The 14277-nt window shown below is 37.9% G+C and overlaps 1 protein-coding gene across 1 annotated transcript; it reads right to left on the reverse strand.

The window, feature by feature from the left end:
- Positions 1-6381: 6381 nt before the first annotated feature.
- On the reverse strand, positions 6382-13686 carry OPRM1 (opioid receptor, mu 1). The gene is made up of 3 exons (XM_009999957.1): positions 13338-13686; positions 11926-12446; positions 6382-6523 (listed from the first exon to the last, which is right to left on the reverse strand). The coding sequence occupies exons 1-3, from the start codon at positions 13678-13680 to the stop codon at positions 6485-6487; spliced, it is 903 nt and encodes a 300-aa protein (XP_009998259.1). The 5' UTR covers positions 13681-13686; the 3' UTR covers positions 6382-6484.
- Positions 13687-14277: the final 591 nt, after the last annotated feature.

Raw genomic sequence — 14277 nt, forward strand, 5'->3', positions numbered from 1 at the left:
AATACAGGTCACTAGAAGCAGTAGATTTCAGGTAACCACAACATGTCAGCAAATCTCTTGCAGGCGCTGAGCAACACATCAATATAATAAAATTTAGAAGTGAGTGAGAAAAAGACAACAAACTGTAGAAGTAAATTTATTATGCAAGAAAATTCAGTGAAATTAGGATTAAATGTCACATGGACTGTTTAATTGCTGTTTCTCCTTTCCGTTTCCCAAGGTCTTTCCCTTTAAAGTTACTGCCTCTGCTTTGTTACTGCTATATTATATCCTGCCTGATGTAAGCTCAGCAGACCCACTGCTGCTTTTTCCCCAACATAGCTGCAATTTTCTGTTTACTGTGTAATGCTTTTCTTTCTGGTTCTATTCTCTTTCTAGAAATTATTTTTCTTTTTAAATGCATAGTTTCTATTAATGTATATGATGCCTGTTGCTGGGCTTTTGGCAGAGATATCAATGAGTGTAAAGAGAAGCATCACTTTTTTCCTCTAAGTTTTATGATTAAAAGAACACTGAAATAAAATGTAATCTAAAAATATTATGAAGCAAAAAATACTGTGAGCTTTCAATAATTTTACAGTTTTGAACATACCTTTCTTCAAGCTCAAGGCATTTTGTTGAGTTGCAGCCAATATCAGCACATCAATCTGTGTATCTGTAGATATGTGCAAATTAATGTCTATTCCCCAGAAAAGGCTGTTGGATTAGGAGTGATTATCTGGAGTAACACACAATAAATATCTGTCTTTCATGTTTATCCATACTACCTTTATATTCCTCATTCACTTAGGAATTTAGATTATGAGTCACTCCAAAACTTTTCACTGCATTGTCCAATAAAGGAAAAGATATCTTCTGTTTCTTCAGCTAATGCCAAAGGTGAATTTGGTGCAGTGGGATTAATTTGATGCTACATTGAAAACTGGGTACAGGTTTGTGTATAGTTATTGTGTGGATCTTTACTGTACATTTTAGATTAGGAGCATGAAGTAATTTCAAAGATCCTCATCCAAAAGAAAACACTGTGTCCTGCCCTTAATCTGATTCATCATTTTCCTGTGGGACTTTGGAAGGCTGCAGATGGCTCTACAGCCCAGTGGCCAGCTATGTATTGCTGAGGAGCTGCAGTGTCTGTGCAACTTCCCTTGGATTAGAAACAGAATTTATCACTGCTGCTTATCCAGGTTAAGGGATAATTAGGGAAAATGTAAGCTCACATAGTGGGGTTTTGTCTCTTCTGAAGCAACAAAAGCATTGAAAGACTGAAGACTAGAGAAACTGAAGTGTCGGTGCTACTCAAAATGGCACCATGGTTCAGGCCATGATTCACAGTTCAGGCCCAGGTGGCTGACCCATTGTGGCTGCCTACTACACACAAATATGTCTTTGGGGACTGAACCTAATGTCGTTTCTCTAATGTTACCTTCCCATCTCTTCTTGACACCATCACATTGTTTACTATGTCTAGATGCTCACTTACTTTCTGGCCAGGTGGTGTCTATGAAAAAAATGGAACTTGGTGATTGATGCAGTTTAGCATAATCTCTTTTTCTGTCTACGGGAACCTCTTGCCTTGTGCCATTAGACTAGTTCCTGATGTCACCTAATGTGCTCCTTGAGGCCAACAGTTCTTCTGCAGGGGCTTATGCAGGCTGGGAACAGCTGAGAGCAGTGTGTTCAGCAGCTTCAGGCTTGCTTCATCTCACTCCTATTAGAAATGTGTGTGCAGAATGGACACAAAGAAAGGCCCTTAATATAAAGCATTTATTTGTTTTTTTTTTAACATCCAAAACTTCAGTGGGGCCCTGTGTGCTGTACTGTGCAATCACAGAATCATAGAAATGGTGTTTTGAAGGGATCTCTGGGTATAGTAAGTTACTTCTTATGCCAAACTGGAAGGCTGCCAAGGGTCCAAGAAATAGCTAGGAAAGAAAAGACCTAAGGGAAAATGAAAATAATTGTCAATCCTTCACATAAGAGTTCATTACAAATGAATGCTGGAGAGTTTCTGTGTTGCAACCTCTATAGATGAGGAGCCTGAAGAGGCATCTCAGAATGAAGTGTCAGGTGAAGTGACTTAGAATAAATCAGGTTTTCCAAAGAATCAATTCAGGGCCAGATGTTATTAACTTCAGGGCTCTCAAAGATCTCAGATAGAAAATTGCTGAGCTACTAACTGTGATGTATTACACACTTTAAAACTGACTTTAGAACTAAAATAATACATGGCAGTTGGGAACCTCATTTTTTTTTTTTTTTTTAAAAAAAGAAGAGGCTGAGGAAAGGGACCTACTGACAGGTAATTCTGATTTTTCAGTAAGCCAGGGGAGTGAAAGAGCAGAATGGACAGACAGGTGGTGAGTGTTCCAGAATGAACTGACCCAGCATTTCAGAGGTCACTGGGGGAGCTGATGAGCATGTGCAAAAAAGTGATCCAGCTGAGAGACAGTTTGTATAAGTTCTGAAAAACCTCACTAAAAGCTTTTAACAAAACCAAAGTATAATGATATTAAACATTTATGTCCTGAAAGGGTTGTCAGGCACTGGGACAGGCTGCCCAGGGAAGAAGTCAAGTCACAATCCCTGGAGATACTTAAAAGATGTGTAGGTGTGGTGCTTAGGAACATGGTTTAGTGGTGGACTTGGCAGTGCTGGGTTAGCGGTTGAACTTGATGATCTTAAAGGTCTCTTCCAATCAAAAAAAATTCTATGATTCTATGGTAAAGGGAAAAAAAATAATAATTCATTAACTAACAACTGAATGAAAGGCAAGAAACAAACAGTGGAAATAACTAGTAAGTGGAAAGGAGGTTGGTAATATCCCAGAAAGTTGCTGTTCCATTTTGTCATTCATTTCTTGTAAGAGAGGCATGCAGTGAAGTAACAATGTTTATAAAAACACAATTATTCAAAATAGTCAGAGCTAGGCCAAATGTGACAAAGCTCATGGTGTTGGGTGACTGGGGGATCAAATGACTGATGACTTGCAAAGCTGATATATACAAATAATTTGTGCATGCAGAGAAAAAAAATCCCAACAACATACGTACAACATTGGGCAGCAAGTTGGCTGTTACTGATCAGGCAAAAGATCTTAAGACTCATCATGGGCAATCCCCCTGAAAACATCCATGCAGTGCTCAAGAGTGTTCAAAATGGAAATGAGCACGGCAGGGAAGAAACACTTGACAAGTTATACAATAAAATCTGTAAAATCATAACCAACATGGAGAAGAGAATAAAAATAGTCATGATTATTCCTTACTGAATAGTCATACTCTTATCACCTTGCTCAAATGTTGTACTGAATGACCATTATTCATTTTTTTTGTTCCCCAGATATTAGAAATAGTTTACCACAGGACTCCTATCTAGAGGATATTTTAGATAACAACCTCTATCAATTTATAGGTGGAGGAATTTGTCCAGTCACTCCAAAAAGAAAAAATCACCAAAGCCTTTTAAAAGTTATGAGTACTTCTACAAGAACAGAGAAAATGTGCCTGGCAACATTGTCAGGACACCAAGACCTTCTGGGACAAACCAGCTTGCATTTAAGCCAGTAAATTCTTTTAGCCTCCAAAATTGTACAGAAGCACACAGGTCAGCAGGGAGCCAGCAGTAACACTAGGCTCTGCTCTGCCACCAGGATTAGCAGTACATGTGCCCAGGCCCTTTAATTTAATAGGAAAGAGCCTGTGAAGCCTGTCTGCCAGGAGCTGGAATGAGGAAGTTTCCTTCTGCTCACCCTGACTTTCTGCTGTTGGAGACAGGCTCCTGTGCTGGCTGGCTCCTGGAGCAGAGCTCCTATGGTGAGTTCTTAGCACAAGAGGGATGTGTATGGTTTGGAGTAAAACCATATTCAGCCCATATGCATTTAAAATGTCTTTAAAAATAATGAGCTCTTGGGATTTCAGCTTTTTTTTTTTTTTTTTTTTTTAAAAAAAAAGTAAACCATGTTAGTTACAGCAGTCAGGTAATTAATCTGAGAATCTTCAAGGCAGTTGTGTTCACACTGGTTGATTGCATGGCATTTTTTAAAGCTGTTGTTAATATATAGCATAACATGATAATCGATGTGTATTTGAATACAGTATATTGCAAACATAAAAGGAACAAAAACGTTTATTAAAGGTTGACAGTGGAAATACAGAAGGTTTGCAATATGGTACTTACTGCAAAGCACTACCAAGGAACGTTCAAGCTTTCTGGAAAAAAATGAGATGTTTAACTTGTTTTTGCTAATGCTCTGCTAATAAAATTTGCTTTCTCATATCCTTAGACCATCAAGGCTACAACAACATTACTACTGCTAAAATATTTACAGTTAGGTTGCTCAGTTAGACTGTGGAAACTAAAAATACCTTTAAAATATTAGTCTGTTTGTTGGCAAGTCATAGAATTTTCCTGTGAGCTTCACTCCATTGTAATTACAGAAGAAATATTGGTTTCAATTGATTATGTAAATCCTGTGGAAGCTCATGAACTTTTGACTGCTCATGAAAGTATGTTTTTAAGTTTCATTAAACATACTTCATTGAACATCAGTTAACACCTCAAATAGTCATTCAGTGCATTTCAGTTTTGTGAGATTGTTGTACATGAGCATGGCATGAGTAAGGACCTCTCACGGTAATGACATTGTATGTTATCAATCTGTTTGCATTTCTGGTCTATTCTCTGTTCTTTTTGTCATCTAAATAATACTACAGTGTAGTGGAAAACAATATGCCAAGTTCTTGAGTGCCTATCTTATAATGTTTAAAAATAAGATGCAAAACCTCTCAGAATGGTGACAACTCTGTTTTAAACTTTAATGATGACTATAAGGAGAATGTGCTAAACTAATACAAAATTAAATATTATAATCCCTATAACAGTACAGTGGAGTTTTCAACACAAAACATGTAAGGCACTTCTGCTTTATCTAGTTTCATATTCTGATGACATATAGGACTACATAGTTAGCTGCAAGACAGTGATGAAACTCAAATATTACTTTTATTTACAACTTGCAAGTATTTGGCCTTCATTCTTTATTACATAGTCCAATGCAGAAGCAAACAATTTCACATTAAAAGCATATTGTGCCATAGATTGTAACAATTAAAATTAGAAATACAGTGTAGCTGCAAAAATAAAAAGAAAAAAACCCCACAACCTTGTTCCATACAGTTTTATTTTAGAATACACTTAAATGTATCAAAGTACATTTTCTCCTGGTTAACTTACTGACAATTATTTACAAAGCAAGTAACAAAGAATGGCTAGAAAATACCATTGCACCACAAATTATCTACATGGATGTTTCTATTTTTCATACTAGAAAAGAGCTAAGGTGGCATTTATTTCAGTACAATGTTTCTTTCATAAATCTTACTGTGTTTCAGCAGCTAATACAAAACGGAGAAGCAGACTGTGTTATGTTAGAAAACCAAATGTATTAAGAGTTTGGTTAAGAAAAAAAATAGATGCCTAGCAAAATGTAGGTTTTTTCTTAAAAAAAAAAAAAAGTAAAATCTAAAGCATTAACTGCTCCAAGTACTCACATAGAGACTGTTGATGACTTACAAATTCAAAATGGTGTTGATAGGGCCGTTGAAATTTGACAAACTACTTGAAAGAGAAGTCATCATCAGTCTGTGCTAGCCGTAATAGGCTTATGGCTAGATTTCTATTCACAAAGGAATTTAGGTTAATAGAGTCTGTGCTGTTTTGTGGGTCATTTGACAACTAATAATAACATGGAATAGTTTCATTTACTCATCTATTTCAGAAGTAATAGCTCATTGTTTTAAATCTGTTTTTCCATGAGAAAGAGAAGCAGAAGCTGAAGCTTGGAGTTTTGTTTTTTGTTAAATGAGCACTGAAAGGAGTATTTTCCCTTTGGAATTGTGGGACATGCACTCCTTTTATGAGAAGACTTCTTGAACTACAAATACGTTGTTCTAGATGATCTTGGGAGACCAGCACACAAAAATAACCTGCACAGTAAACACCTCTACAAATAAACTTTAAGAGTAAATCAAGTACGCAGTAGTATTTCAACTTCATTTTGTGGTACATGCCATCATTAAAAATTCACATTCATTAGTCAAACTATAGCTGCCTAGCCTTTGAATTTTCATTTCCAACCTGTTCAACACCACTGTAACTTGTCAAGAGCATGTCAGATTGCTATAGGTACAGTAGCTTTGTTTGTGGCTAATGTATGTATTCCTGGTAAACATGACTCTTTTGAACACTGCAACCTGGCAAGACCCCGTACCTCTTGGCTTTGCAGGCTGTTAAGTTTCATGCTTCTGTTATGCTTAATGTAGAAGTGCTGCAGAAGCAAATTTTGACACACAGTGAAAGCAGGCACTTTCCTCTGTGGTATTTTTTTGAGGGAAAGCGTATCCTACACATTCCCATCACATACTGCCCAGACACACCGTGGCACTGCTGTGCAATTGCTTTGAGAGCTATGCGGCAGGAGAGCCTGTCACGGCAGTGGAGTAGTTGCAGCTTCTTGAAGTTCCAACTGAAAGGAAAGAAATTGCAAATGCAATGAACAATTACTTGGTTTCTTCCCACCCACAAGTGTGCATTTGTTTGTATGTGTGGGGTTTGCTTTTTTTTATTAAGAAGAATTTACTTCTCATTTGCAGTTACTCTCCTGCCGTATAAAGCTAAACAGCTAGTCCAGAGAGTAAGGCAAGACTAGGCCTTTGACATGAAACAACAAAGGCAAGGAAATGATCAAAGTCTTGTTTCCGACCTTCGAAGACAAAGAATCAGTAGTAGATCTGAAGTTTGAATTAGAATATATTTAATACAAAGCCAATTCTCTTTCTAGAGAGAAACGCTCTGTGTTCCACAAATACGAAAGGATTTTGTTCCCTACCTGTATTCCTTTTGTAGCAATTGCAGGGGAGTATTTTAGATAATACCTTCTGTGCTTGGCTGACTTTTGGACTAGTTAAAGAGGAGGCTGCTAGGACTTCTGAAGATAAATTTCTCAAAGGCCAGAACATAACTCAAATGCTTGTTCAATGTAACATGCTATATTTAGAGTTTTTCTTTATTCTGTATTAGGAATATTTCTCCTCAGTTCCATTTGGCCAGAAACTGACCTGATCCTAAACACGTCTTTTAGAGAAATCTAGATCCAGAAATAATTTTGAATTATTAATTTATTTTCATGGATTAAATACAATAGAAGCATTTGTTTTGCATTTTTTTTACCAATGAACTTTTCCTACTATATTAAGGAAAAAAAAAATTGAGATGTTTTGTTCCCTATTTATTCTAATTCACAGTTGAAGGAGTGCCACAAGCACAGGCAACCATGGAAACCATCCTATGAATTCTGGCCCACATAGCATACTTTATTTGTGTTTCCTTTCATGAAATAGTGTGACAAAGACATTTTGTTTCCTCTGCTACCTAGAAGATTCACCAAGGGCCCATGTCAGTGCAAATCAGTTACAAAAGAAAACCCAGTTTTAAAGACTTATTGACTTTAGACAAGCTTTTAATAGATGTCATTATCTTGACAGAAATTTGCTTTACAAGAAATCAATACTTTATAATTATTATTGAAATAAATTATTATTTACAAAGGAGGCATGTTGATTTTCTAAAAAATAGTTAAATATTGAAACTAGCTTTCAGTTTTTTCTTTAATCCAATATCCTTTCTATTTCTACACGTGGCTGCCAATCCAAGCAGTAAGGGCAAAGCTTTCAGGGCTGAGCAGAAGTATCAGGGCTACTGAACATATCTAAAGCCTCATTTTCAGCATATGAGGAAGATCTGCAGCTTCTGTTTGGTACTTAAACACTTCAGTGGCTAAGAAGACAGCATCAGAAGCTAAAAGTAAAGTAAAATAAAGTTCCTAGGATGACTAAATAGTCCTGAAAATATGCCTATACATAATTTGCTTAGTTGCCTGGATACATTCAGGTGAGGCTGCTATAAAAACTTGCATGGGTAGCAAAGAAACTAAATGAAACAAATTAAAATGCTCATATTTCTACAGTGATTAGTAATTGTTTTCCTAAGTATTTTGATATTTTTTTTTTAATTCACAGATATTAAAAAAATAAAAGGTATTTGGAAAACACAGTTTTCAGGGAGTATTAGCAAATTATTCAATTCAATTTATCCAATCAATTATCAGTGAATTTTACATTTTAAAAAAACATTAAGACTTTTTTTTAGTCTCAGAAATAAATTAATGCAGAAAGTCTCTGTGCATCTGAAATAAAAGCTATTTCAAAGCACTCATCAAGGCCTTTGTTATTAATCAGGTTCACGGCAATGACACAAAAAAAACCTCAGCTAAAATGTAGTGTTTGGTCCTTTATCACCTTCTTTGCAAGCAGTTTTTCCGGAATTCCATCACTTCTAGTCTCATTTTCACTTAATGCAAATACATTTACAAGGTTGCATACACCCCTCTGAAAATTAAGTTGAACCAAGCCCTTAAGCTCACTTTGGAACAAATGTAGCCTCTACATTTTACCACAGGAGCTAGCTGAGTGTAACACAGGATATTTCCCCCACAGACATGAAACATCTCAGCCTTACAATTCTTCCAGGGTTTGGATGCCTGATTTGCCTTTGTCTTTTCTCCCTCAGAACTATGTTGCTGCACTGAGCATGTACGATTTCTACAAATACTCACATCAATGTCTTGGATCAGATTCTACTTTGTGCACTTGAAAGCTGCATTTCTGTAGAAGGTCTGAACTTGTTCCACTCTTCCACTTTTTGTAAATGCTGATTAAAAAAAAAATCAGACCTCTAATCTAGAAGAATTTTTTTGGTAATGCCAAAGAGCCATAGAGTAGGCCAAAGACCAGTATCTCAACTCAGAATAATATGAATATTTGTGATGTCTCGTTACTGTCTTTGTAATGATAGAAAACACAGTTGTTCCTCCTGCTTGTGAATGCTCATTTTAAAGTGTTTTAAGAGTGTAAGACCCTAAGCTGTTGCGTGATTGAGTGCTTGCAGTTCTCATTAACTTTAGCAGTAAAGAATTTTCACTTGGCAAAAAAAGCAACTTGTAGAACATCTGTTTCTTCAAAAAAGATTTACAATGCTAAATTCTTTGCAATTAAGATTCGTATCAAATATTCTCCAAGGCATTTTCTTTACAAGAAAGAACTTACTTAGTTCAATATAGATATACTAGTAAGATGTGCAGAAACCACTCACCTGTGAAAAGAATGCCCTGTCAGTAGAAGTTACAAAAGCTTACTGTTTGAACAAACAGTGAGCTGTTTGGGGTTTTTATTTTTTAAAAAATTTGTCTCTTTTAGTTTACTTTTCTGAGAGCAAAATGTGCATTCACCCTAGGGCTTTCTCTGTCTAAACAACAATAATAATAATTAAAAAAAAATAAAAATGTTACTCTGGCAAGTACTATTCCAGAGAACCTTTAAAGTGTGTTAGTCTTATAACCTTGTCTTTCACTCTGATAGCAGCAGACAAGAAAAATGTTGTCTCTTAGAGAAATGTTTGGTGGAGAAAAAAAATAAATGGAGTATAATATTTAGGTTTGAATTTGGCTTTGTGCGAACATATTCTGTAGACGCTGTGGAGAGTGAGAAAGGCTGCACCTGACAGCTGGTGGGCTGTACTCTAGAGAGTGCAGCAGTGAGAAGGCTCAGGTCCAGTGAGCACATCTGGCAGAAATAAACTAGTCGCAGAAGCAGCAGCAGCTGCCAAAGCAAGGACTGCAGGGATGGTGGTGAGGGAAGTGGAACCGGGCCACTGAAAGGTATGGCCACTTCAAATTCTTCCAAATACCAGACCATGCAAAGAGACCTATCCACCAATCTATGAGAACATGAGCTTCCAAGTGTAGTCTTCTTCTCCCTGGCCCTGAGGAAAGCTAGTTGCTAGGAACCGCAGTAGTCAAAGCCGGGTAGTCAAACAATTTCTTACAGCTCTGCATACTCCTTTTTTGTTCTGTGCAATCTCTTTCCTTCAGTTTCCTTCCTTGCTGCCTGACCTGAACTCTCACTCCTGATGTTCCCCTTTCTTCTCTGCCCTCTTCCTTTCACCTCCCTTTCCCTTCAGCATCATCCCCTTCTCTTCTCTTCTCTTTACATGTTCAAATTATCTGCCATGGATTTTCCTCCTCATTGCCACTATAAAGCTCAATTCCCTTGTTTGGTCTATCCCTGCCTCAATGGCTCTCTTACACCTTGTTGGTGTAAGCTGAAAGATCTTTGTGGAAATGATCATCGTGTATTCTGTGTTTGTTAAGCGCCCAGGACTTTATTTCACTTAGCCTCTGGCCAGTACCACATCGATATTTGTTAAGGACAGAATTTTAGAAGGCTACAGCTTTTCTACAAATAATTTGAAAAAAATATAATAAATATAGAAAATGTGTGCATATACAAGATACTGTAAAAAGCTGGAATTTTACTATAGATACAATCCTGTTGTCAGATGCATGCAGAAAACTGACTCCACTGAGGGTTACGAACGTACTATTAACAACTGAATTTGTCCATTAAATTTTTGCTACACCTAGTAAATACTACTCGTGTATACATACATACATACATACATATAAGTATGTGCCTATGCCAAGTTTGGCATTTCTGCTCTACCACCAAAGTGTGCCTAAGACTGAGCAGGTGCTAATTGATTTCACAGGCCACAGTTTATCAGGTACAAATCAGATGCTGGTGAACTACACCACCAACTGCAGATGCTTAATAAAGTTTCCCCTTCTCCCTTCAGCCTGCTCCCTCCTTCATGCAATTACTATTTTGTGTTTGGAGATGGTGATATTCTGATGTGGGCTCCTTGGCAGCAGCTGAGCGGCAGGAATGTGATTGCTTTCACAAGAAGCAGCAGACTTCTGCTCCCCGAGAAGACAGCTGTCTTGAGGCAGCAGTGAGAAACTGGTGCAGGAGCAATCCAATTATTGCTGAAAGGGGATATGGCAAGGAATGAACTAGGCTTGTGCCTTTTGCTCTTCTCTTTAATTATTTACAAAGAAGACTCAAACTTTTCCTAGCACTTGTGATGCACAAGTTACTTTCAAGAATGTTAAGACTTGCCTTCATGTTTTGCTTCATGTTCACTGAGGGATGGGGATTGGAAATTCTCAGGATTAGTCATGGGAACATGGATGTTTAATGTGTAAGAAAAGTGCCTCTTTGCAAAGGAGCCTGAATCAAAAAAGTAAAACAATCTGTTTCTTCGTGTCTGCTGTGCCATAAAATCTCTACTTCTCAAAGGCTTTCTCTACATGGAAAAGCTATACTCTCAGCATACCTTAAATGGCAAAATGGGGTGATACTCGTTAACATGTGCATGTATATATTTTTATATATATATATACATCTCAGAACCTGGCCCTAGCTAACACAAATAATTATCTGAATCAAGAACTGCATGTAGACAAGCCTTTGTCTACTTCTTGCATGTTTTCCAGGACAAATAAGGCCTTCTTTGTACATCAGCCAAAGGTGTACTGTTTCTTCTTTTTTTTTTTTTTTAATTTTTTATTCACTGTTGCAATGGGAGAAGAAGAGAGAGACATACTCTGTTCAACTCCTGTCTCCCTTAGCAGACAAGGAACACGAATAGACAAATCTGTGATTATTCAACCAGCTCTAAAGCAGTCACCTGTTGCTAGCACCTGCAAATGAAACACTTCTGTGTGCTGTGTATATGCATACACGTTGGACCCAGTCACGCGAGGTACCTTTGAAAGACCTCAAAGGTCTTCTGGGCATGTACTAGAGGAGAGAACAGCTTGCACCATGCAGGACTGGGGTCTCTGTGTATGCATAACCAGGCCTAGATTTCAAATAGCTATAAATCAGTATAAACAGTCACTTCAGAATACATGTCATCTCCAAGCTGGAGGCCTGGATCCAGAGATGACATCTCCACTGCTAGTCATACCTGATGGTTAGTCCTGTCCACAGTGTTGGCAGTGGAAGCATGGTCACGAGTGTTTTGTCGGACTCGGGTGGAGTTTTGCTGCTCAATGGTTGAGGAAGTGGGGATGCAGAACTCTCTGAAACACCTTTTGAAATTCTCATCTAGAAATGCATAAAGGACTGGATTAAGGCAGCTATTTGTATACCCTAGAGCAATACAGAAGTGCCAGGAGACAGTCTGGAAAGTAGTTTCTGGGATGTTGACCAGGGCTTTAATGATGACATAGATGTGGATGGGAGTCCAGCAGACGATGAACACCGCCACCACTACAAGCACCATCCTCGTGATTCTCCGCAGGTTCCTGTCCTTCTCTTTGGAGCCAGATAACATGCGAACGCTCTTCAGGCGTAAGATCATCAGCCCATAGCACACTGTAATGATCAGGACTGGCATGATGAAGGCAAAAATGAACACACAGATTTTCAGGAGGTTCTCCCAGTACCATGCAGGGTGGGAGAATGTAAGTGTGCAGTCAATAGAGCCTGGAGAAAAAAGAATACAGCAGAAGAGAACAAGCAGGTCAGTTTTTAGTTTACTTTTCTTTAAACCTTTTTAAATCAAGAATCATAGGCAAGTGCATGCAGATTTATTAAGTAATGAAGCAATCTGTGACATGTCATCAACAAAAACATTGATAGGACACAGCTGCAAAACAAGTATGGTGTGAGTTAGAAAAACAAAATTGCCATAATGCATTCTCTTTTGCATTGTATTGCTTGAAATTGTATGTATATTGAACAAGAACAAGCTGAATTGTCATAAATGCTTATGCATTTTCATTTTCAGTATAAAACCTGGTGAAAAGAAAGATGGTTTAACCACCATATCTGCTGAGAGTTTGGGGATTTCAGGACAATGGTGAAGAGAATGACATGACACTTGGTAACTGTGCACAATGGAGGATCTGTATTTGTGTTGAGATGCTGCCACTTCATGGAAGGTCTTTGAGTACCAGTAGTCCAGAATGTGCTCTCTACCATGTCCTGCCAGACTAGGTGCAACATACTTATGACTGCCAACTGTGTAAGTCATAAGCCTGGGTAAAGCACAGGTTTCTGTGCTGTAGGAGACTGCATAACCATCCCATAGCAGAAGGCAGGCACGGATTTCCCAAACACTACAGTAACTGTGGGGTACCAAGACTCGCACAGACCCACAGTGCTGGCTGTTGTAAAAGACAGATTATGTGCAGTGCTGTGTCCAGTCAGCTACAGCCAGGTGTAAAACTGCTGAAGGGGTCCATTGGCACTCACACCTCCTTCATATAGGTTGGAGATCAGGAGTTAATTCAGCATCTCTAGAACAGAGTGAAACAATGCAGAAGGGAGTTTCAATATCGAAATACTCAATTTAGGAATGAAAGCCACACTTACCATGCCTGTATTTAGTAGTTGCCATGAACATAACTGGCAGGCCGATGGCAGAAGAAAGAATCCAGTTGCAGATGTTGACAATTTTTGCATTTCTGGGGGTACGGAAATCAAGGGCCTTAACTGGGTGGCAGACAGCTATGTAGCGATCCACACTCATGGTGCAGAGTGTAAAGATACTAGTGAACATATTGTAGTAGTCTATGGATATAACAATCTTACAAAGGATGGTACCAAACGGCCATGTTCCCATCAAGTAATTCACACTCTGGAATGGCAGAGTACTTGTTGCTAGGGCATCTGCCAATGCAAGATTGAAAATATAGATATTGGTGGCAGTCTTCATTTTTGTGTACCTAGAAAAAAAAAAATCAGCAAAGCATGTGAATGACCACAATTGACAAGGTAAACAAAACTGAGTTCAGAGAACTCCCTGTCAGAAACTTCTGTGAAATAATGTGCTAGATATTGTCAAAGATAATTCCTGTTTTTAACCAAATGACCTTGCTATGGTTTATTTACAATAATGGCTGCAGCTCAGTGGGCATTAGCTAAAGGATATAAGAAAGTTAAGATTAATTTAACTTGTGCAGAGAGAAAGGATACATGTAGAAGAAACAATATTATAGATACTACATAATTGAGAAGCTTGGAAAAAATCAATTTGTACATATCAGACACAGTACTAAATGGATAGAATTTCTCTACCTGCTGCTGTCATGTTGAGTATCAGAACCGTGGTCTGTAGAAACAAAATAAGCTCTAAAAACAGTTTGGAGGGAGGTAAAAATACTTTCTACACACTTTTCAAGAGAATCTTGCAGAGGAGAATGAAAACAGCAATATTGTTATATTGACTTTACTATTGCCCAGGTGAAAATATTGCCATGTCTCCTGTTGTTTATAAAAAATTAGTGTCTTCTCCATAGGCCTGATGACAGAT

Source organism: Chaetura pelagica, unplaced genomic scaffold (genome assembly GCF_000747805.2).
Source record: "Chaetura pelagica isolate M959 unplaced genomic scaffold, ChaPel_1.0 scaffold135, whole genome shotgun sequence".
In the NCBI taxonomy this organism is placed as follows: Eukaryota; Metazoa; Chordata; class Aves; order Apodiformes; family Apodidae; genus Chaetura; species Chaetura pelagica.